The sequence below is a fragment of the Schistocerca gregaria genome, chromosome 8 (genome assembly GCF_023897955.1).
Source record: "Schistocerca gregaria isolate iqSchGreg1 chromosome 8, iqSchGreg1.2, whole genome shotgun sequence".
In the NCBI taxonomy this organism is placed as follows: domain Eukaryota; kingdom Metazoa; phylum Arthropoda; class Insecta; order Orthoptera; family Acrididae; genus Schistocerca; species Schistocerca gregaria.
In genome coordinates, this window is record NC_064927.1 from 280,855,791 (window position 1) to 280,878,754 (window position 22,964).

General features: G+C 43.5%; 1 protein-coding gene across 1 annotated transcript in view; it reads left to right on the forward strand.

The window, feature by feature from the left end:
* LOC126285315 (transient receptor potential channel pyrexia-like) overlaps positions 1-22,964 on the forward strand; it is a 252,608-nt gene that overhangs the window by 208,618 nt on the left and 21,026 nt on the right. The window contains exon 11 of the mRNA XM_049984615.1: positions 9,060-9,347. Coding sequence (XP_049840572.1) covers positions 9,060-9,347 — 288 coding nt within the window. The remainder of the gene's footprint in view (positions 1-9,059; positions 9,348-22,964) is intronic.

Sequence of the window (22,964 nt, forward strand, 5' to 3'; positions counted from 1 at the left end):
GTGTCACTTCCATACATGGCTACACTCCATACAAATACTTTCAGAAATGACTTCCTGACACTTAAATCTATACTCGATGTTAACAAATTTTTCTTCTTCAGAAACGCTTTCCTTGCCATTGCCAGTCTACATTTTATATCCTCTCTACTTTGACCATCATCAGTTATTTTGCTCCCCAAATAGCAAAACTCCTTTACTACTTGAAGTGTCTCCTTTCCTAATCTAATTCTCTGAGCATCACCCGACTTAATTCGACTACACTCCATTATCCTCGTTTTGCTTTTGTTGATGTTCATCTTATATCCTCCTTTCAAGACACTGTCCATTCCGTTCAACTGCTCTTCCAAGTCCTTTGCTGTCTCTGACAGAATTACAATGTCATCGGCGAACCTCAAAGTTTTTATTTCTTCTCCATAGATTTTAATACCTACTCCGAATTTTTCTTTTGTTTCCTTTACTGCTTGCTCAATATACCGATTGAATAACATCGGGGAGAGGCTGCAACCTTGTCGTACTCCCTTCCCAAACACTGCTTCCCTTTCATGTCCCTCGACTCTTATAACTGCCATCTGGTTTCTGTACAAATTGTAAATAGCCTTTTGCTCCCTGTATTTTACCCCTGCCACCTTTAGAATTTGAAAGAGAGTATTCCGGCCAACATTGTCAAAAGCTTTCTCTAAGTCTACAAATGCTAGAAACTTAGGTTTGCCTTTCCTTAATCTTTCTTCTAAGATAAGTCGTAAGGTCAGTATTTCCTCACGTGTTCCAGTGTTTCTACGGAATCCAAACTGATCTTCCCCGAGGTCGGCTTCTACTAGTTTTCCCATTCGTCTGTAAAGAATTCGAGTTGGTATTTTGCAGCTGTGGCTTATTAAACTGATTGTTCGGTAATTTTCACATCTGTCAACACCTGCTTTCTTTGGGATTGGAATTATTATATTCTTCTTGAAGTCTGAGGGTATTTCGCCTGTTTCATACATCTTGCTCACCAGATGGTACAGTTTTGTCAGGACTGGCTCTCCCAAGGCCGTCAGTAGTTCCAATGGAATGTTGTCTACTCCGGGGGCCTTGTTTCGACTCAGGTCTTTCAGTGCTCTGTCAAACTCTTCCCATTTCATCTTCATCTACATCCTCTTCCATTTCCATAATATTGTCCTGAAGTACAGCGCCCTTGTATAGACCCTCTATATACTCCTTCCACCTTTCTGCTTTCCCTTCTTTGCTTAGAACTGGGTTTCCATCTGAGCTCTTTATATTCATACAAGTGGTACTCTTTTCTCCAAAGGTCTCTTTAATTTTCCTGTAGGCAATATCTATTTTACCCCTAGTGAGACAAGCCTCTACATCGTTACATTTGTCCTCTGGCCATCCCTGCCTAGCCATTTTGCACTTCCTGTCGATCTCATTTTTGAGACGTTTGTATTCCTTTTTGCCTGCTTCATTTACTGCATTTTTATATTTTCTCCTTTCATCAATTAAGTTCAGTATTTCTTCTGTTACCCAAGGATTTCTACTAGCCCTCGTCTTTTTACCTACTTGATCCTCTGCTGCCTACTTCATTCCTCAAAGCTACCTATTTTTCTTCTACTGTATTTCTTTCCCCTATTCTGTCAATTGTTCCCTTATTCTCTCCCTGAAACTCTGTACAACCTCTGGTTCTTTCAGTTTATCCAGGTCCCATCTCCTTGAATTCCCACCTTTTTGCAGTTTCTTTAGTTTTAATCTACAGTTCATAACCAATAGATTGTGGTCAGAGTCCACATCTGCCCCTGGAAATGTCTTACAATTTAAAACCTGGTTCCTAAATCTTTGTCTTACCATTATATAATCTATCTGATACCTTTTAGTATCTCTAGGATTCTTCCATGTATACAACCTTCTTTTATGATTCTTGAACCAAGTGTTAGCTATGATTAAGTTATTCTCTGTGCAAAATTCTACCAGACGGCTTCCTCTTTCATTTCTTAGCCCCAACCCATATTCACCTACTACGTTTCCTTCTCTCCCTTTTCCTACATTCGAATTCCAGTCACCCATGACTATTAAATTTTCGTCTCCCTTCACTATCTGAATAATTTCTTTTATTTCATCATACATTTCTTCAATTTCTTCGTCATCTGCAGAGCTAGTTGGCATATAAACTTGTACTACTGTAGTAGGTGTGGGCTTCGTATCTATCTTGGACACAATAATGCTGTTTGTAATAGCTTACCCGCATTCCTACTTTCCTATTCATTATTAAACCTACTCCTGCATTACCCCTATTTGATTTTGTGTTTATAACCCTGTAGTCACCTGACCAGAAGTCTTGTTCCTCCTGCCACCGAACTTCACTAATTCCCACTATATCTAACTTTAACCTATCCATTTCCCTTTTTAAATTTTCTAACGTACCTGCCCGATTAAGGGATCTGACATTCCACGCTCCGATCCGTAGAACGCCAGTTTTCTTTCTCCTGATAATGGCATCCTCTTGAGTAGTCCCGGCCCGGAGATCCGAATGGGGACTATTTTACCTCCGGAATATTTTACCCAAGAGGACACCATTATCATTTAATCATACAGTAAAGCTGCATGCCCTCGGGAAAAATTACGGCCGTAGTTTCCCCTTGCTTTCAGCCGTTCGCAGTACTAGCACAGCAAGGCCGTTTTGGTTATTGTTACAAGGCCAGATCAGTCAATCATCCAGACTGTTGCCCTTGCAACTACTGAAAAGGCTGCTGCCCCTCTTCAGGAACCACACGTTTGTCTGGCCTCTCAACAGATACCCCTCCGTTGTGGTTGTACCTACGGTACGGCTATCTGTATCGCTGAGGAACGCAAGCCTCCCCACAAACGACAAGGTCCATGGTTTATGGACGTAAAAATTGATATTGGAATCTCAGTAAGGAATATGCCATTCTCGAGCACTGCTGTACAATTTGGACATGTTATTCATGCAGGCAACCAACCTGTTGAGGAATCCTTTGGGAATATTGTCGCAATCCTCTGTCAGAGCAACTTTCAGTTCTCGCTCTGTTCGGGAGGGAGTTGTTCTTTGAGAAGCATGTCTGCCAAGGGCATCCCATGCATGCTCTACACGATTTAGGTCCGGGGAGTACGCAGACCATTCTATACGTTCAATATCTTCACTTTCTAGAGTGTCTCGCTGTAATACCGCTGTGCTGCAAACAGCACCAGAGATATGCAGCAGTATTCGGCCATTGTGCATAATTCCTGCCGTAACGCCTACGCCATACCGAACATTCTGTGATATGTAACATGTTCACCTCTCCCTTCACAGTAACTGCTAGCCAGAAACACTTGGCACAGTGAAGAGGGAATCGCCGTAGAACGTCACTCTTGACCATTGTTGCTGAACCCTACAAATATGCTCCCTACACCAACCCACTGCTCACGACGATGGCTTGATACGTTCCTACACCAACGAACCGTTTCTCGACTATGGCGTGAATAAAGTGGAATACATGTAACAGGCTTCCGAGCATACATACAAGCGTGATACAATCGCTGTGAGATGGTTCTGGCAGAGCCGCGTATTCCGATAGCGGTCGCGGGATGCGCACCGATCTGCCTAGGAGTGAGATGTCTATTCCTTTTCGTCGCTAGGTCTACTTATAGATACTCATGCGGTGTGATGGTCCGTCTACACCACTGGCATGCTTTTGCATTGCACTTCCACGTTCAGTGGTCTTTTTTAATCGTGAGATGACACTTCCGGACACACCCAGTGCTGCGGCCACAGTCGTGGCACTTTGACCGACATCGAGCCGTTCAAGTGGTCGTCCACCATCGTAAGCACAGAGATGTTGTCGTACCACACGGAATGTGACACTAACCGTTTCCACAACATCCTTCGTGCTGCATGAACTGTCGAATGCATACAGACAGTTCGTGCTAAGGCATCGCTGCCGGTAACACGTCCCGCCCTCTACATTTTCTTTTAGTATCATTGGTTGATTGTTCCATAGTAATTTTCGGTTGTTCCGAAGCAGTAGGCAGTTGTTACCTATCATGTGTCAGTTGCTCCTTAACAGTTGTGATGTGGTGTACTAGAACGATCGGTGGGGCCGTCATCATATGAACTGCGGGCCGCAGTATGTGCACCCCTGCTATCGGATCGCAGCCAAGAGTGAAGTCCTGCGTAAGTGCTTTAGCGGGCTGGCACCTGCATCGCACTTAACTGCACGATTTTCAACTGGACCAGTCGACGTTCGCCAGATCCTTCGCTACAAGTCAAGCCGCTTTCCCTGGTTGCAGAGTACTGACTTATTATGTAATATTCAAAGAACGTACATCTTACTTTAATATTCCATTTGTCATATCGTTGACTATCCTAATAATTCGTAGTTTAAGATTCGCTATTTCACGCCATAGTATTTACATACGGTTTCTCGGCTTGTTCAAAATTTACCTTATCTCGAGTATGAGTGGGAAGTGATGCCCTTTCTGTAATCTCTTCATACAGGAAAAAATCGTGTCATCATATGTGGTGTGTGCGTGCTAGGGGTGCCGCACAAAGCCTCCCTCCCCCGCACCCCCGTTCCCAACGCTCACCACATACCAGGAGTCTCGGCCAACTTTGACCACTCAAAAAGCTGCTCTTGAAACTGTTGCTACCCCATTGAGTTACGCACCTTCGTCTCAAAGTTCTCTGAATGGACTAATTCCAGACAGTCGCCGGCCGCTGTGGCCGAGCGGTTCTATTTGCTTCAGTCAGGGACCACGCTGTTGCTACGGTCGCAGGTTCGAATCCTGCTTCGGGCATGGATGTGTGTAATGTCTTTCGGTTAGTTAGGTTTAACTAGTGCTAAGTCTAGGCGACTGATGACCTCAGATGTTAAGTCACATAGTGCTTAGAGCCATTTGAACCAGTCATTGTGTACGTTGAGACATTCCTGTGTTACGCCACGGCGACCTACACACGTATAGTTACTGCTTTACGCTAAAGTATTAAGTGTTCCAGGGAACGATTAGCCCAAATGAGGACCAAACATCACACTTTACCATCTGGTACTGTTCCCTACCGACAACTGGTAGCCTTACAGAATGAAACAGTGACACATTCCATTTAGCCATAAAATGCGAAATTTCAGTATGCAAAGACACCACTGGCAAATTCAACATCGAGTCCTTCCTATTACCCCTGTACTCAATCTAAGTTTTACAGTGCTGTGCAAACCTACACAGGTCAAATTAATTTCTATTCAACACAGGTCAAATTAATTTCCATTCAACAGCCCTTGGGCTTTGTTCACATGTTCTTCAGTTTTTACTTTTATCTATTTGCATCACTTATACAACATCAAAACAAACTACACCCTGCAAGGTCGTAATAATTTTAACACACCATCACCACCACCGAGTCATAGCAGCTTTACCAACGTCACCACTCTGTATTTATTGGTGTATTAAATCACCTAACTTTAAATTTAAAATAAATCATCAAATTATATTTTTCTAAAACGCGAAATTGTCACATGCGTACCGTTTTAAATAGGCAGTTATCACTTTCTTTAATTTTATGAGCTTAACTCACGAGCGGCTTTTGTTTCCCAGCCAGCCCTCCCATTTCTCAGGAAACTGAGAAAACAATAAAGAAGGAAATATGTATGCCGACTGTTGTGTTCTGAGTCTCTTTTATCTATCAGCATTACAAAGAGTAACACTTGATATATTCCAATACATTATATCGGATTAGAGAGAGGCTACAATAGCAGATGCGTGATGTCACGAGGCTGGATGAGGCAAATACATCAGACGCTACTACCTGGATACAGCAAGCTTACTACACTGTTCCAGCAGAAACTATATGCGTTATGATTAGCTGCTGTAATGAAAGATCGAGGGGAGTATCTCCTGGGCTCCACTCCGAACGTATTATTTTCAAAGAATAATTAAACTAAATTAATATTCGGATTTTGTCTATAGTATTATGCAAAATACTCTTATTAATGACCTGTTATTACGTAACTAGAACATAATTTTAGTGTCAACGGTAAGTAAACGATAGAGTTACTGTGGAGACCCGAATCGCTTCGTGTGTCATCGGCTAAATCACAGCTCACCTTCCAGCAGTGTGGTTCGCTGCGAGCGACTCTGTGCTGATGTCTTGGCGTTATGAAGTACCCACTTAAGGTCGGGAATCTGGAAGGGACGCAGATAGTTTTGTGATTTCAGGGAAGCATAATTTGTCTGGTGTAACGTCAATAATATTTATTACTGAGTTGTAAATTGGCGAAGAGTTGTACTTTGACTAACGAGAACGAACAAACAGTGTCCGAATACGCCCTGAAGATCCAACTGTACCGACCATAGACATCATCCTATACAGATACCGAGGGACATGTTGTCAGTGCACCATTCTCCCATCCGTTATCAGTTTCCGAGATCGGAGTCGCTGCTCCTCAGTCAAGTAGCTCCTCAGTTTGCCTCACAAGAGCTGAGTGCACCGCGCTCGACATCAACACTCGGCAGACCCAGACGGTGGCCCATCCACCTGCTAGCCAGGCCCGACATCCATTAACTTCACTGATCTGACGGGAATCGGTGTTACTACTGAGGCAAGGTCGTTGGCTGATTAACGAGAAGAGCTGACGATATTGGGAGCTACTTTCTTACGCGCTTTCGAGATCATGCAACATTGTTGTACAGCTTACTGTTTTATATAGAGGAGTGTTCTAACACTCATATAACCTACGAACTTGATTATTGGGGTGAGATAAGATCCTTAGATACTTTTTTTATGGCTCCAATGAGGACCTCACATCAAAAGCAATGCCTTCACGATCTACGTGCTACGTAGACAGCGCATGAAGACGCCTGGTTGGTAAAATATTGGATATAAACGTTCCAGACGTCGCGTCTTGCTGCTCTCAAATACTGATGAAAAGGCAATTTTAGATGTTGGCTACCAAAGCTGCTATTATTTGTTGTCTGATTAGTTTCGGGCTTTGCCTACTTTCTCACGCCACCTATAACGGAGAGCAAAATTTGTTACGAGTCCATATGTCCACTGTGGATAATTTATGAATGGCACTCCACACTGCGTTAAACACCAGTCACGTGACTACAAACTATTCATAGAAAATTTCAATAAAACCTTAATCAACTTATGAGCTCTACTCCATCCCGCATTAATAACTCGCCAAATATGAGATTGAAAATTATACAGCGAAAACTGTAACAGCATAATGATACTGTCGTGTGTGGATTTCATTCAAACATGAATGAACTAATTTGTTTCCTCTAAAATAGCGCTTAAAAAGAACTGAAAATTTACTGTACCGCTGTGATGTGGTGGAAAGCTCTGTCTCCCAGTAATGCAGTTAATGATGTTAATATCACTGCGAAATAAATTGAATATCTCAGAGATTATATAAGACATTACGAGTAAAACGAAATTCTTTGCCTCAATATCTATTAAAATTACGGTACCATCTACGATAAATAAACCAGCGTGATACACAGTATAATCCAGGGAGAACAGATTCTCCTTTGTATGTAAAATATCGTTGTTGCGTGGATACGTAATACTGGATAATGAAGGTATTACAATTAAGAAAAATGTACATAGTATGCACGCACATTAACATGATATAGTACGGTATAACTACAAATGTGACTTTTTTTACGAAGATCTTTGACACATTTAAGTATGATGAGGCAACAAGACGGTTCTCACCAAAAATTTCCTATATACAAAGTACGTAAGAAGTTACCCTATGAACCATTATACCGCTTATACTTTTATTAACCACATTCGACGCATCCATTTGTAACAAATTTTCCTCTGCAATACGTGTCTTCTGAAACTGGGCAAAGTCCGAAACTAATCAGCCAGTAAATAAACAGTAGCTTGCAGTGCTTCGAGAACTGCGGAGGAAATTCTAGAACCACTCGGCCTTCCAACGTTCCGAGCACCCGATATTTTAGATATGAGTAGAAGAAACGAATCAGACGACTGCGCATAGTTTATTTGTATGTGCAGGTCAAAAGGAACAGCCACGAGGGAAAAGTTGGACACTGAGGCCGAACAGCTGCATACAAGTACTTGCTGTACGGTCCACAGAGTTTCGTGAACGGGCAAAGAAGAACAAGAAAAGTTTATGTAGTATTCTGTGTTCTTTAATGCCTGTGATGATTGTAAAAAGACTAGCTGACAGTTGAAAGTAGTTTCCTAAGGACACTCAGGTGTTGGACTCGAATGACAATAGAGCCTTTTAAATTTTTTTCCTGTCTCAGTTATGATCAAAGCGAGACACGTGTAAGCTATTTTGAAGAAGTGTAAATGATTCTAATGTTCGCAGAATGAGTTAGCTTGCCGAAGTTATTGTTTATGAAAGTTGAAAATATGTTGTGATTGAACTGAAAAATATTTTACGAGTACACAAATTATTTCAAGAATAGAAAAGTAGTTAGTAAATTCCCTTAACCAGCAACATATCTTCGGAGAAGAAGCTCTCGGTAGATCGACGTAGAGGAATAACCAGAGAAAAGGCTCTGTTACACATAAGCGGCAAGTTAACTGAATTTAGAGGCGTGTGAGTCTTGCACCCCAGCACCACACTGTCTGTTGATGTCGTCCGGAGAACGTTGGAAGCTTTGGTGTTCAACATTTAGACATGTATCTTCTTGAAATATTAGAACTTCATTGCGCTGTTCGGATGTGAAAAGAGAAAACATGCGCTTACATGTCGTGCTGCTCCAGTGCAAATGGAGACAGTGAACTGGCAACTGCGGTAACACACCGTAGGGAGTTAGACACTGATTTTTGACCACTTGCCGCTTATATGATTGCTGGTGAAAAGGCATGGTGGAATGAGGTGAATAATCTTGATCATTTTGTGCTTCACAGCTGTTTTATGTTAATGCTAATAAGAATCACCACAGATGTATTCAGGTACGTTTATTACGCCCCAAGTGAACATAATCAGGTGACAATGAAACTTTGCCAACAGTCTTCGTGCAGAGACTACAACATTTTTGGACTCTAGACTGTCCAGAAGTGAATTTATGTATTGCAGTTTAGCTATAAGGGACGTGTCGTTCTGTTCCAGGTGCTGTTCGTGTTTATGTTTCTAATCTTCGGCTTCGCGCTGAGCTTCTCGATCATCTTCTACCGGAGCCCGTACTTCGGCAACCCGTGGAAGGCGCTGCTGAAGACGACGGTGATGATGACGGGGGAGTTCGAGTACGACGACATGTTCGACGACAAGCAGAAGAAGGAGGGCGATGAGTGGTCGCGGCTCGAGGTGACGGGCCGCGTCGTCTTCCTGCTCTTCATCCTGCTCGCCTCCATCGTCCTCATGAACCTCATGGTCGGTCTCGCCGTCAGTGACATACAGGTTCGTACCCATCACGGAATTCCAGACGCGGATTGCTGCAAAGATCGACCACATCACGTGTTTCACACCACTGGCGGTACTTGCTCTATCGATGGGTGTGAAGGCAGATGCAAACGCCACACATATTCACATTTAGCCACCTCCTCGCTTGCCACGTTGTCGTGAAGCCTTCGAGGATCGTGATGAACTTGTTATTTGCCATACAATCCATTTCACAAATATTTCACCGTACCTGTATTATATTTAAGTTTTCTATTGAGCCAGTGTCCACAGTTTGTGATCTGGTGGATGGGGTCGCTGACACTAGATCGCGGGGTCCTCGGTTTGATTCCCAGTGGGGCCATACGTTTTCCTTCGCTAGGGGGCTGCGTGTTGGTATTATACAAATTATTTTCTTTCATCTTCATCACAAAACATAAATCGCTAAAAAGGCATCAAATAGAAAGATTTGCACCTGGTGATCAACAGGAGACCTCCTGGCCTGTAATACAACTTCATTTCATCGAGCCATTGAGACTTTTCCTCTGTCGTTCTAATTCATTTGCTGTATGCACATTTTTTGGTACTGAACTACATCTGTATGCTTTTCTATGGTTTACATGTAGCCTGTTGTGTAAATGCTGGAAAACTGTACATTTACGTAAAATATTTATTATTATATCTTGGGATTTGCCTGTTTGAACAATACGCCATTAAACATAATATAAAAAGGTAAGTAGAAAGAGTGGGAGAGAGATAAGGGGCATAAGGAGTGAGAGAGGTTGGTGGGAGAGAGAGGTGAGAGAGGAGTAAGACAGGAGTTGGGGAAGGATGCCAAAGGGGGGTTAAGAGAGAGAGGAGAAAATGAGAGAGAGAGAGAGAGAGAGAGAGAGAATAAGAGAGAGAGAGAGAGGGCGGGAGGGAGGGAGGGAGGGAGTAGGAAAATGAGAAATGCCGATTAAGGTATACACTGTACAGTCACATTAAAAGCCTGAAAAATCAACTTTTGCAACGAGAGACTTATAGGAACCAATAAATGACTTTGTGGAAGGTCATTTCGACTGCAGTGTCGTGGACAGATGCGTTAGGTTTCATGGTTTAGAATCCATGCCGCGGGCAGCCCGATAGAAGTGGTTCCATCGATTCTCGATTGGGTAACTAAACGCAACGCTTCGAACTGCTCACTGTCTAGTCTTAGCAGGGTGCTGTGTGACGCCGATACGTAGCACATGTGTCCATAATCAAAGTGTGTCCTTAGCACGGGCGGTAATAAAGACATCGTTGTCAGCCGATCAGAGCCCCACGTTAGTCCAGCCGTGGTTCTGATGAGATTACATGCTTTTTCACATCTAACAATGATAACGTCGGATATGATGAGTCCATCTTCGTTGTGCGAGGAGTTGGTCAGAAGCTATGCCATTAATTACGACACGGAAGAAACAGGATTTCGTGAAAGCACATTATACTCACGCACATGTTAAAACACTCCTTACGTTATTTATTTCTCGTTGATACATATATCACGAGACATCATCATGTTGAGATTTCTGGCAGTCGTAAACATAGTCAATAATACCGACCACAGCTTCGAAAAGAAGCTCAACGTATGCTGATTATACTGTAGATATCCGAAATTACTGGCAGTCGCAAACAAAAGACAGACGACCGATATGTAACAACCAGAACTTCGGACGGCAAATTATAGTTACGATCCGACTTAATACACGTGTACTATTTTAAAACTTCGGTGTGCTCTTGTTCTAGTCAGTTTGTAATCTCCCCCTTCCTAATCGGCGTACTGGATTGCGATATGATGGACCATCATCCCGTATGCCTAATGAGATTTTACAGTGAGTGAGGGTCTCGTTGCTGAAGGAAAATAAATCGATTAGTAGGAGGAAAGTGTAGAAAATACAATTAGGTAGGAAGAATCTATTCTAAACCTAATCTAAATACTGATGATAATTGTGAAATGGGTGGAATATAGTACAATCGCTCACGAACCACAAAATGATGCCAAGTACTATATATAACACTAAAAATATTGATAACACAAAAAACTGATTAGCAAAAACAGGGTAATTAAACGCTCACCATCTCACTATGACAATGAATCTCCCTAATCCTAAGAAAGGTAATGGGAAAGAAAAGTAAGCAAATAACTACTAGCGTGGCAACAGAAGGTTGTCACGCTTTTCCACAACACAATGCGGGAAAATAAATGAATCAGGAAGCACTGTGTTTGCCGTTACTTATTCTGAAATACTAAATTTTGAAAGTAAAATTAAATGAAATTGCTAATTAAATAAATAACTGACTGTAACATAAACTCTGTTATGTAAAAAAAAAATACTTTCAATAACTTCAGTGTAACTTAAAGCTAAATTTAGGAAAACTGAAGCAATTTACTTTTGACTATTGAAAGACGCAAATAATCAACTGATTTTACTTTCAATATAACTACAACAAAATCCATACGAAGCCAGCAGACGGCTCCCGCTAAGCTAAGTGCAGAAGAAATGAAATTGCACAATGTTAATTTGTGCTGTATCTTTAGTCATTGGTTTTGTCACCGAAATTTTACTATACCGTAAGTTATTGAAGATAATAATCCTAATTGTAAATTAGTTAAGCCTCTGTTATGGAATGGGCAACGGCCTTGTCGCAGTGGATGCACCGATTCCCGTGAGATCACAGAAGTCAAGCGCTGTCAGGTGACCATCCAGCAGCCATGCGCTGTTGCCATTTTTTGGGGTGCACTCAGCCTCGTGATGCCAATTGAGGAGCTACTCGACCGAATAGTAGCTGCTTCGGTTAGGAATACCATCATAACGACCGGGAGAGCGTTGTGCTGACCCCACGCCCCTCCGCATCCTCCCTGGAGGATGACACGGCGGTCGGATGGTCCCAGTAGGCCACTCGTGGACTGAAGACGGAGTGCTCTATTATGGAATACAAGAACGAACAGTTACGGTGTCAGTAAAATTTAGACTGGAACTGGTCATTAGCAAACTAAACTAGTAGTAAATAGTTAATCAATTTTCATATTTTTACGACACTCGGCTATTGCATGGAAAGGAAAGCGACTCTGCTAGGTAATAATGTCTGAAGACAATGATAACACAGGTGCCCTACAAGTTTTATCTGTTGCAGGTTATTTTTACAGAAAATTATTAAAGTTTGTGAAAGAAATGCAACTGGGTAATACCTCTTCAATATTAGTTAACTGTCTTGGGATTTGGAGTTGTGCGGGCGACGGAGGATGTAGCCGACTGTGGCGAGCTGCCGATGTTGCAGCTGGTTGAGAACCAGAGTCGTCTCCAGAGTCACGGATAATTATGGGACAGGCTGTAGTTTGAATTGCAGCTTTCTCCGCCTCTCCACTCCTACCATGCTTTCAATAGTCGCGGGTTAATGAATTAGGTGCGTCTACACTGGCGTGATTTTAGCTGCGCACCGAGACGGCGGGAGGTCCCAACACTACCATTCCGCACTCTTCAATGACTCAAGCTGCTCTGCTTCCTCTCTGCTTGGAGCGCCCTACGGATTTTACTGCAGGCCCTGAAAAACGAGTAAGTTCCCACTTCATCATGTTCCACGTTGTTGTTGTTGTTGATGCTGTTGTAGTCTTCAGTCCGAAGAATGGTTCATGCAGCTATCCATGCAAGCTTTTCCATCTCCGAATAACTACCGTAACTAACATCCTTCTTAATCTGTTAGCTGTATTTATCTGTTGGGTTCGCTCTACAATTTTTATCCTCCTTACTTCCGTCCAATACTAGACTACTGATAATTAAAATTGCTACACCAAGAAGAAATGCAGATCATAAACGGGTATTCATTGAACAAATATATTATACTACAACAGACATGTGATTACATTTTCAAGCAATTTGGGTGCATAGATCCTGCGAAATCGGTACCCATAACAACCACTTCCGGCCGTAATAACGGCCTTGATAGGCTTGGTCATTAAGTCGAACAGAGCTAGGATGGCGTGTACAGGTACAGCTGCCATGCAGCTTCAACATGATACCACAGTTCATCAAGAGTAGTGACTGGCATATTGTGACGAGCTAGTTGCTCGGCCACCATTGACCAGACGTTTTCAGTTCGTGACAGATCTGGAGAATGTGCAGGCCAGGGCAGCAGTCGAACATTTTCTGTATCCAGAAAGGCCCGTACAGGACTTGCAACATGATGTCGTGTATTATCCTGCTGAAATGTAGGGTTTCGCAGGGATTGAATGAAGGGTAGAGCCACGGGTCGTAACACTGTTCAAAGTGCCGTCAATGCGAACAAGAGGTGACCGAGACGTATAACCAATAGCACCCCATACCATCACGCCGGTTGATACGCCAGTATGGCGATGACGAATATACGCTTCCAATGTGCGTTCCCCGCGATGTCGCCAAACACGGATGCGACCATGATGATGCTGTAAACAGAACCTGGATTCACCCGAAAAAATGACGTTTTGCCATTCGTGCACCCAGGTTCGTCGTTGAGTACACCATCGAAGGCGCTCCTATCTGTGATGTAGCGTCAAGGGTAACTGCAGCCATAGTCTCCGAGCTGATAGTCCATGCTGTTGCAAACGTCGTCGAACTGTTCGTGCAGATAGTTGTTGTCTTGCAAACGTCCCCATCTGTTGACTCAGGGATCGAGACGTGGCTGCACGATTCGTTACAGGCATGCGTATAAGATGCCTGTCATCTCGACTGCCAGTGATTCGAGGCCGTTAGGATCCAGCACGGCGTTCCGATTACCCTTCTGAACCCACCGATTCCATATTCTGTTAACAGTCATTGGATCTCGACCAACGCGAGCAGTAATGTCGTGATACAATAAACGGCAATCGCGATAGGCTACAATCCGACCTTTATCAAAGTCGGAAACGTGATGGTACGCATTTATTCTCCTTACACGAGGCATCACAAAACGTTTCACCAGGCAACGCCGTTCAACTGCTGTTTGTGTATGAGAAATCGGTTGGAAACGTTCCTCATGTCAGCACGTTGTAGGTGTCGCCACCGGCGCCAACCTTGCGTGAATGCTCTGAAAAGCTAATCATTTGCTTCTCACAACATCTTCTTCCTGTGGGTTAAATCTCACGTCAGTAGCACGTCATCTTCGTGGTTTAGCAATTTGAATGGCGATTAGTGTAAATTGCTGATCCCTTGATGCCTCAGAATGTATCGTACTAACCAGCACTTATTACCACACACCCGACAAGTTGTGCACTTCCTGAACTGCTCGTCCCGAGCCTCCGCGTCAAACTCGGATAGATCACTCCCCACCCCTCCCCCCACCACATGTTGGCAGCACGCTCACTGAGGCTACACGCACCGTTGCGTGTGTCTGATTAACAGTCATTCCTCGCCACGTGACGCTGCTACTGCCTGGACGGTTTTATATCGGTAGTAGGTCGGTGGTCATAAACTTCTGGCTGATCAATGTATACAGGCGTGTACGTAGTCCTCTCAACGGTCCTATAATCATGTTCAATAGCTACCCACATCACAATTCCAGGAGTTGGAGATGCGTGGCTCTCTAGAACCACTGCTTCTGGTAACATTCCACCAGTTTTTCTACAGACACGTTGTTGTCAATATGACCGCCACAGCGAGAAGCTAGATTCGTTTCTGAACATCAGAGAATACCACCTAATATTCCAGATGAATATAGCTTTACTACATTCTGTTGTCTGTGGCGTGGCGCCGGCGGTAATTCGAAAACTCAACCCAGCTTCCACTAGTCTGATCCAGAACGTTTGCATTGAATCCCTACCTGCAACCCCCTCTCGTATTTCAGTTGTTCTCATCTGTCTATTCGCCAGAGGTAGTCGAATAATCAAAAGATTTTCTCGCCTGAGCTTTTTGGCACATCATTGGGTGAATCCAGCTCGCCATGACTCTTTCTGCAGTCGTTTCATTACAACCAACTGTCTCAGCGATCCTTCGGTATGGTGTTACCATGCCCTTTTATCATCAAGGATGGAGATAAGCTGCACATGCACATGGCTGGACATGCTGCGTTGCGATTTCCACCAGGAATGTCCTAGTACCATTAGATACGCCCAATAGCGGTCATCATTCTCCATCTGTGGTAGAGATCTTTTTCTGTACTGAAAATAAACTCATTTAACGATGAAATGTTAGTCAACTCATTCTACAGACATGGGAGCACTGGAATATCTGTTTCGTAATAGTGTTCACAATGCAACAGTTATTAATTGTTGCAGCTAGCCACTATAGTATTTCTTGCGCCAATCTCTCCATCTCTGCTTACCTACTGACGTACTGCAACTCACGTCCATCTAAACAGGCTTTCTCTAGGTGTGGCTTGGTTTTCACGTACGGCTTTACCCCCTCCCGCCACGCTAAACCCGCAACCTAATTGGCTACTCTTCGACACCTTAGGAAGTCTCTTGTCAACTAATTCCTTGGTTTGGTCTAGTTGTCCCACAAATTAATTTCTTTCCCATTTCAGTTCAATACCTCTTCATTAGCTATTCTATCTACCCACCTAATTTTCATCGTTCTTCTTTAAACTAAAGTTCAAAGGTTACTACTCTCCTCTTCTCACAGCTGTTTATCGTCCAAGTCCCACTCGCGTATAAGCTAGACAAACACAAGTATGTTCTGAAAAGTACAAAAAATGGTACAATTGGCTCTGAGCACTATGGGACTTAACCTCTGAGATCATCAGTCCCGCAGAACTTAGAACTACTTAAACCAAGGTAACCTAAGGACATCACACACATCCATGCTCGAGGCAGGATTCGAACCTGCAGCCGTAGCAGTCGCGCGGTTCCAGACTGAAGCGCCTAGAACCGCTCGGCCACCGCTGCCGGCATTCTGAAAAGTAACGCCTCCAAATTTTTCATCTGGAAACCCTTAAAGCTTTTTAAATGAAACAAACATTATTAACATTCCACAGTCCACATTCTTCATATCTACATATCTGCTGTCCTCTGCCGTTAGAAGGTTCCGCATTGCAGCATGTAACTGTGCAATGTGTACCTTAACTACAATAAGGTGACAAAAGTCGTGTGATACGTCTTAATATCGTGTCTGATCTCTGTTGCCCGCCATAATGCAGCAGCTGGACATGGTATGAACTCAACAAGTCGTCGGAAGTCCTCTGCAGAAATAACGAGCCCTGCCGCCTCTCTAGCTGTCCGTAATTGCGGAACTGTTGCCGATGCAGGGTTTTGTGCACGAATTGACTCTCCATTATGTTCCATAAATGTTCGATTGGATTCATGTCAAGCGATCTGGGTGACCAAATAATTTGCTCGAATTATCCAGAATGTCCTTCAAACCAATCGCGAACAAATGTGGCCCGGAGACATCACTGTTTGGGAGCATTAATTCCATGAATACAAATGGTCTCGAAGTAGCCAAAAATAAGCGTTTCTAATCAGTGGTCGGTTCAGTTGGGCCAGGATACCCAGTCCATTACATGATATCACAGCCTTACACCATTACGAAGCTACCTCAAACTCTCAGAGTGCCTTGTTGGCAACTTACGTCCGTGAATTCGTGTGGTCTGCATCACACTCAATCGCTGTCAGCTTTTACCAATAGAAATCGGGTTTCAGCTGACCAGGCCACGTTTTTTCAGTTGTCTAGAGTCTAACTGATATGGTCACGGGCACAGAAGAGACGCTGAAGGCGATGTCGTGCTGTTACGAAAGGCACTCGAGTCGGCCGTCTGCTGCCGTAGCGCATTAACGCCAAATTTCGCCGCTCTGTTCTAACGGATGTGTTCGTCCTGTGACGTTATTTCATGCAGTATTGTTAGCCTGTTAGTACTGACAACTCCACGCAAACGCAGCCGCTCACAATTTCATGTGTCTAATTTTGAATGTACAGTAGCCTAGTTGTCTCTGCGGCTACTAGATGGCGCTCGTAGCAACACCGTGTTTACTTGCCCACACTTTCTAACGTGGGCACCTCAGTCTTGTTGCAACCCTTGTTCACTCAAGTACGAGCAGCCCTTAGGGCTCGCCATCTTAGACGTCGCCTTTCCGGCTTAGACTTTTTAAATTGTAATTGTAAGTACTGCATCTCTTTCCAGTCAGTACAAACTTAAATTTTATTAATGTATTATATACCTAATATGTTTTAGAACAGTTAGTTTAATTCTGAAGACGACCCTCATACTATCGTCGAAACCTGGCCAATTTTGACTTAATATTTGTGACGAAGGGCTTATTTGTTCTAGTATAGCAGCTGCTGTCGGTCGTTAAGTGAAGGCCGTCGACCTCTGCTTTGTCAATGGTGAGAGCTAATGCCAGAAACTGGTATTCTCGGCACACTCTTGACGCTGTCGATCTCGGAATATTGAATTCCCTAACGGTTTCCGAAATGGAGTGTCCCATACGTCTAGCTCCAGCTACCATTCCGCGTTCAAAGCCTGCTAATTCCCTCGTGCGGGGTATCCGTGCGGTCTCAGGCGCCATGCCACGGTTCGCGCGGCTCTCGTCGTCGGAGGTTCGAGTCCTCCCTGGGGCACCGGTGTATGTAGGTTAGTTTAAGTTACATTAAGTAGCGTGTAAGCCTAGGGACCGATGATTTCAGCAGTTTGGTCCCATAGGAACTTACCACAAATTTCCAAAATTTTTCCCTCGTGCGACTCTAATCACGCCTTAAATCACTTCACACGACCCACATATGTGACAACTTAGCCAGTCCACTGCCCTTTTATACCTTGTGCACGCGATAGTGCCGCCGTCTGTATACAGGGTGTTACAAAAAGGTACGGCCAAACTTTCAGGAAACATTCCTCACACACAAATAAAGAAAAGATGTTACGTGGACATGTGTCCGGAAACGCTTACTTTCCATGTTAGAGCTCATTTTAGTTTCGTCAGTATGTACTGTACTTCCTCGGTTCACCGCCAGTTGGCCCAATTGAAGGAAGGTAATGTTGACTTCGGTGCTTGCGTTGACATGCGATTCATTGCTCTACAGTATCTACAGTATCAAGCACATCACTATGTAGCATCAACAGGTTAGTGTTCATCACGAACGTGGTTTTGCAGTCAGTGCAATGTTTACAAATGCGGTGTTGGCAGATGCCCATTTGATGTTTGGATTAGCACGGGGCAATAGCCGTGACGCGGTACGTTTGTATCTAGACAGATTTCCAGAACGAAGGTGTCCCGACAGGAAGACGTTCGAAGCAATTGATCGGCGTCTTAGGGAGCACGGAACATTCCAGCCTATGACTCGCGACTGGAGAAGACCTAGAACGACGAAGACACCTGCAATGGACGAGGCAATTCTTCGTGCAGTTGACGATAACTCTAATGTCAGCGTCAGAGAAGTTCCGACTCTACAAGGTAAGGTTGACCACGTCACTGTATGGAGAGTGCTACGGGAGAACCAGTTGTTTCCGTACCATGTACAGCGTGTGCAGGCACTATCAGCAACTGATTGGCCTCCACAGGTACACTTCTGCGAATGGTTCATCGAACAATGTGTCAATTCTCATATCAGTGCAAATGTTCTCTCTACGGATGAGGCTTCATTCCAACGTGATCAAATTGTATATTTTCGCAATCAACATGTGTAGGCTGACGAGAACCGGCACGCAATTGTGCAATAACGTTATCAACACAGATTTTCTGTGACGGTTTGGGCAGGCATTGTTGGTGATGTTTTGATTGGGCCCCATGTTCTTCCACCTACGTTCAATGGAGCACGTTATCATGATTTCATACGGGATACTCTACCTGTGCTGCTAGAACATGTGCCTTTACAAGTACGGCACAACATGTGGTTCATGCACGATGGAGCTCCTGCACATTTCAATCGAAGTGTTCGTACGCTTCTCAACAACAGATTCGGTGACTGATGGATTGGTAGAGGCGGACCATTTCCATGGCCTCCACGCTCTCCTGACCTCAACCCTCTTTACTTTCGTTTATGGGGGCATTTGAAAGTTCTTGTCTACGCAAGCCCGGTACCAAATGTAGAGACTCTTCGTGCTCGTATTGTGGACGGCTGTGATACAATACGCCATTCTCCAGGGCTGAATCAGCGCATCAGGGATTCCATGCGACGGAGGGTGGGTGCATGTATCCTCGCTAACGGAAGACATTTTGAACATTTCCTGTAACAAAGTGTTTGAAGTCACGCTGGTACGTTCTGTTCCTGTGTATTTCCATTCCATGATTAATGTGATTTGAAGAGAAGTAATAAAATGAGCTGTGACATGGAAAGTAAGTGTTCCGGACACATGTGCACATAACATATTTTCTTTCTTTGTGTGTGAGGAATGTTTCCTGAAAGTTTGGCTGTACCTTTTTGCAACACCCTGTATATGCATATCGTGAGCCCATCACTTTCCTCACCTTAGTGTATGTCGGAGCGTGAGAAACAGCTTTAATCTAGTTCCGAATTCGAAGAGTTCGTCCACACATGGAACACCCTCTCCTTAAGGTTGACAATCGCAGACCACACACGAGCGCTGCGACCTCTGCTACAGTCTGACGCCTCGGCTTCAATGTCGTCAATCTTCCTTCATATAGCCCCGACATGGCCCCATCTGATTTTCGTCTGTTTCCAGAACTTGAAGAACGCCTTTGACGGCTTCACTTTGATAATGATGAGGTGTTGCCAGCAGAGGTGAGACTGCGATTCCGTCAACAAAGCCAAACACTCGGCATGACAGTATGAACAAACTGGCCTCTCCTTGGGAGAATGGGTTTCTCGCCAGGGTGATTATGTTGGGAGATAAGTATGTACACACGAACATTAAAGGTGTACAGTGTTAATAACGTTCGTTTTACTTCAAATGCTTTAAGAGTTCTCACTTCGAAAATTCAGAGGCATTACTTTTCAGCATACTCTCGTACTTTCTGAAAAATCTAAAAGTTATATTTGCATTCGATGTCAGTAAACGTCTCTGTTACAGAAACTCTATTAATTCTATTGGAAATGAAGTTTTATAGCCTCCTTGCTTCACACATCGTCAGTTATTCTGCGGCCAAAGTGGCATAAAATATCTTCTACTTTGCGTGTCCCGTTTCATACTGTAAAAGCCTTAACATTGCCTTATTTAATATTTAATATGAGTACACTACATTACCTCTAATATAATTATGTTGGTTTTCACCTTACAGGTTTTTTTAACATACTATCCATCACGTTAAATTTATTTTCCAATTCATTTGCCATTTCTAGCAGAATTAAGACATAATCGACAAACCTTAACGTGTCGTGTCCCCTTCGTAAAGTTTAACTTGTTTACAACCTTCTTTATTTGCAGGGTGAGTAACATGGGGAACAGACTATAGTTCTAGAATGAGATTTTCACTGCGCAGCTAAGTGTGCGCTATATGAAACTTCCTGGCAGATTAAAACTGTGTGCCGCACCGAGACTCGAACTCGGGACCTTTGCTTTTCGCAGGCAAGTGGAGAGCACTTGGTCCGGCACACAGTTTTAATCTGCCAAGAAGTTTCAAACTATAGCTCTGTCTCAATACCTTCTAAACTATTGGTTCCCTTTCAGATCCTTCGGCTCTTACGACAACAGTGTGGTTACTGCTCATATTCGCTTGGTAGTGTGTGTGTGTGTGTGTGTGTGTGTGTGTGTGAATTACTAAGTGTCCAAACTGCTGAGGTCATCGGTCCCTAGACTTACACACTACTTACACTAACTTAATGCTAAGAACAACACACACACATCCATGCCCGAGGAAGGACTCGAACCTCCGGCGAGAGGGGCCTCGCAGCCAGTGACCTGGCGCCTCTAAACGCACGGCCTCTCCGCGAGGCCGCTTATTAGAGAGCATAGACATTTTCGGATGAGAGGTGGTTCGTTCATCTACCAAAGAAACTGGTATAGGAGTGCATATTCAAATACAGAGATATGTAAACAGGTGGAATACGGCGCTGCGGTCGGCAGCGCCTAAATAAGACAAGTGTCTGACGCAGTTGTTAGATTGGTTACTGCCCCTACAATGGCAGGTTATCAAGATTTAAGTGAGTTTGAATGTTATATTGTTATATTGTTAGATTGGTTACTGCCCCTACAATGGCAGGTTATCAAGATTTAAGTGAGTTTGAATGTTATAATCAGCCCAAGAACAATGGGACACAGCATCTGTGAGGCAGCGATGAAGTGAGCATTTTCCCATAAGACCATTTCACGAGTGTACCTGAAGAAGGGCAGCAGCCTTTTCAGTAGTTGCAGGGGCAACAGTCTGGATGATTGACTGATCTGGCCTTGCAACATTAACCAAAACGGCCTTGCTGTGCTGGTACTGCGAACGGCTGAAAGCAAGGGGAAACTACAGCCGTAATTTTTCCCGAGGACATGCAGCTTTACTGTATGATTAAATGATGATGGCATCCTCTTGGGTAAAATATTCCGGAGGTAAAATAGTCCCCCATTCGGATCTCCGGGCGGGGACTACTCAGGAGGATGTCGTTATCAGGAGAAAGAAAACTGGCGTTCTACGGATCGGAGCGTGGAATGTCAGATCCCTTAATCGGGCAGGTAGGTTAGAAAATTTAAAAAGGGAAATGGATAGGTTAAAGTTAGATATAGTGGGAATTAGTGAAGTTCGGTGGCAGGAGGAACAAGACTTCTGGTCAGGTGAATACAGGGTTATAAACACAAAATCAAATAGGGGTAATGCAGGAGTAGGTTTAATAATGAATAGGAAAATAGGAATGCGGGTAAGCTACTACAAACAGCATAGTGAACGCATTATTGTGGCCAAGATAGATACGAAGCCCACACCTACTACAGTAGTACAAGTTTATATGCCAACTAGCTCTGCAGATGATGAAGAAATTGAAGAAATGTACGATGAAATAAAAGAAATTATTCAGATAGTGAAGGGAGACGAAAATTTAATAGTAATGGGTGACTGGAATTCGAGTGTAGGAAAAGGGAGAGAAGGAAACATAGTAGGCGAATATGGATTGGGGCTAAGAAATGAAAGAGGAAGCCGCCTAGTAGAATTTTGCTCAGAGCACAACTTAATCATAGCTAACACTTGGTTTAAGAATCATGAAAGAAGGTTGTATACGTGGAAGAACCCTGGAGATACTAAAAGGTATCAGATAGATTATATAATGGTAAGACAGAGATTTAGGAACCAGGTTTTAAGCTGTAAGACATTTCCAGGGGCAGATGTGGACTCTGACCACAATCTATTGGTTATGACCTGTAGATTAAAACTGAAGAAACTGCAAAAATGTGGGAAATTAAGGAGATGGGACCTGGATAAACTGAAAGAACCAGAGGTTGTACAGAGTTTCAGAGAGAGCATAAGGGAACAATTGACAGGAATAGGGGAAAGAAATACAGTAGAAGAAGAATGGGTAGCTCTGAGGGATGTAGTAGTGAAGGCAGCAGAGGATAAAGTAGGTACAAAGATGAGGGCTGCTAGAAATCCTTGGGTAACAGAAGAAATATTGAATTTAATTGATGAAAGGAGAAAATATAAAAATGCAGTAAATGAAGCAGGCAAAAAGGAATACAAACGTCTCAAAAATGAGATCGACAGGAAGTGCAAAATGGCTAAACAGGGATGGCTAGAGGACAAATGTAAGGATGTAGAAGCTTATCTCACTAGGGGTAAGATAGATACTGCCTACAGGAAAATTAAAG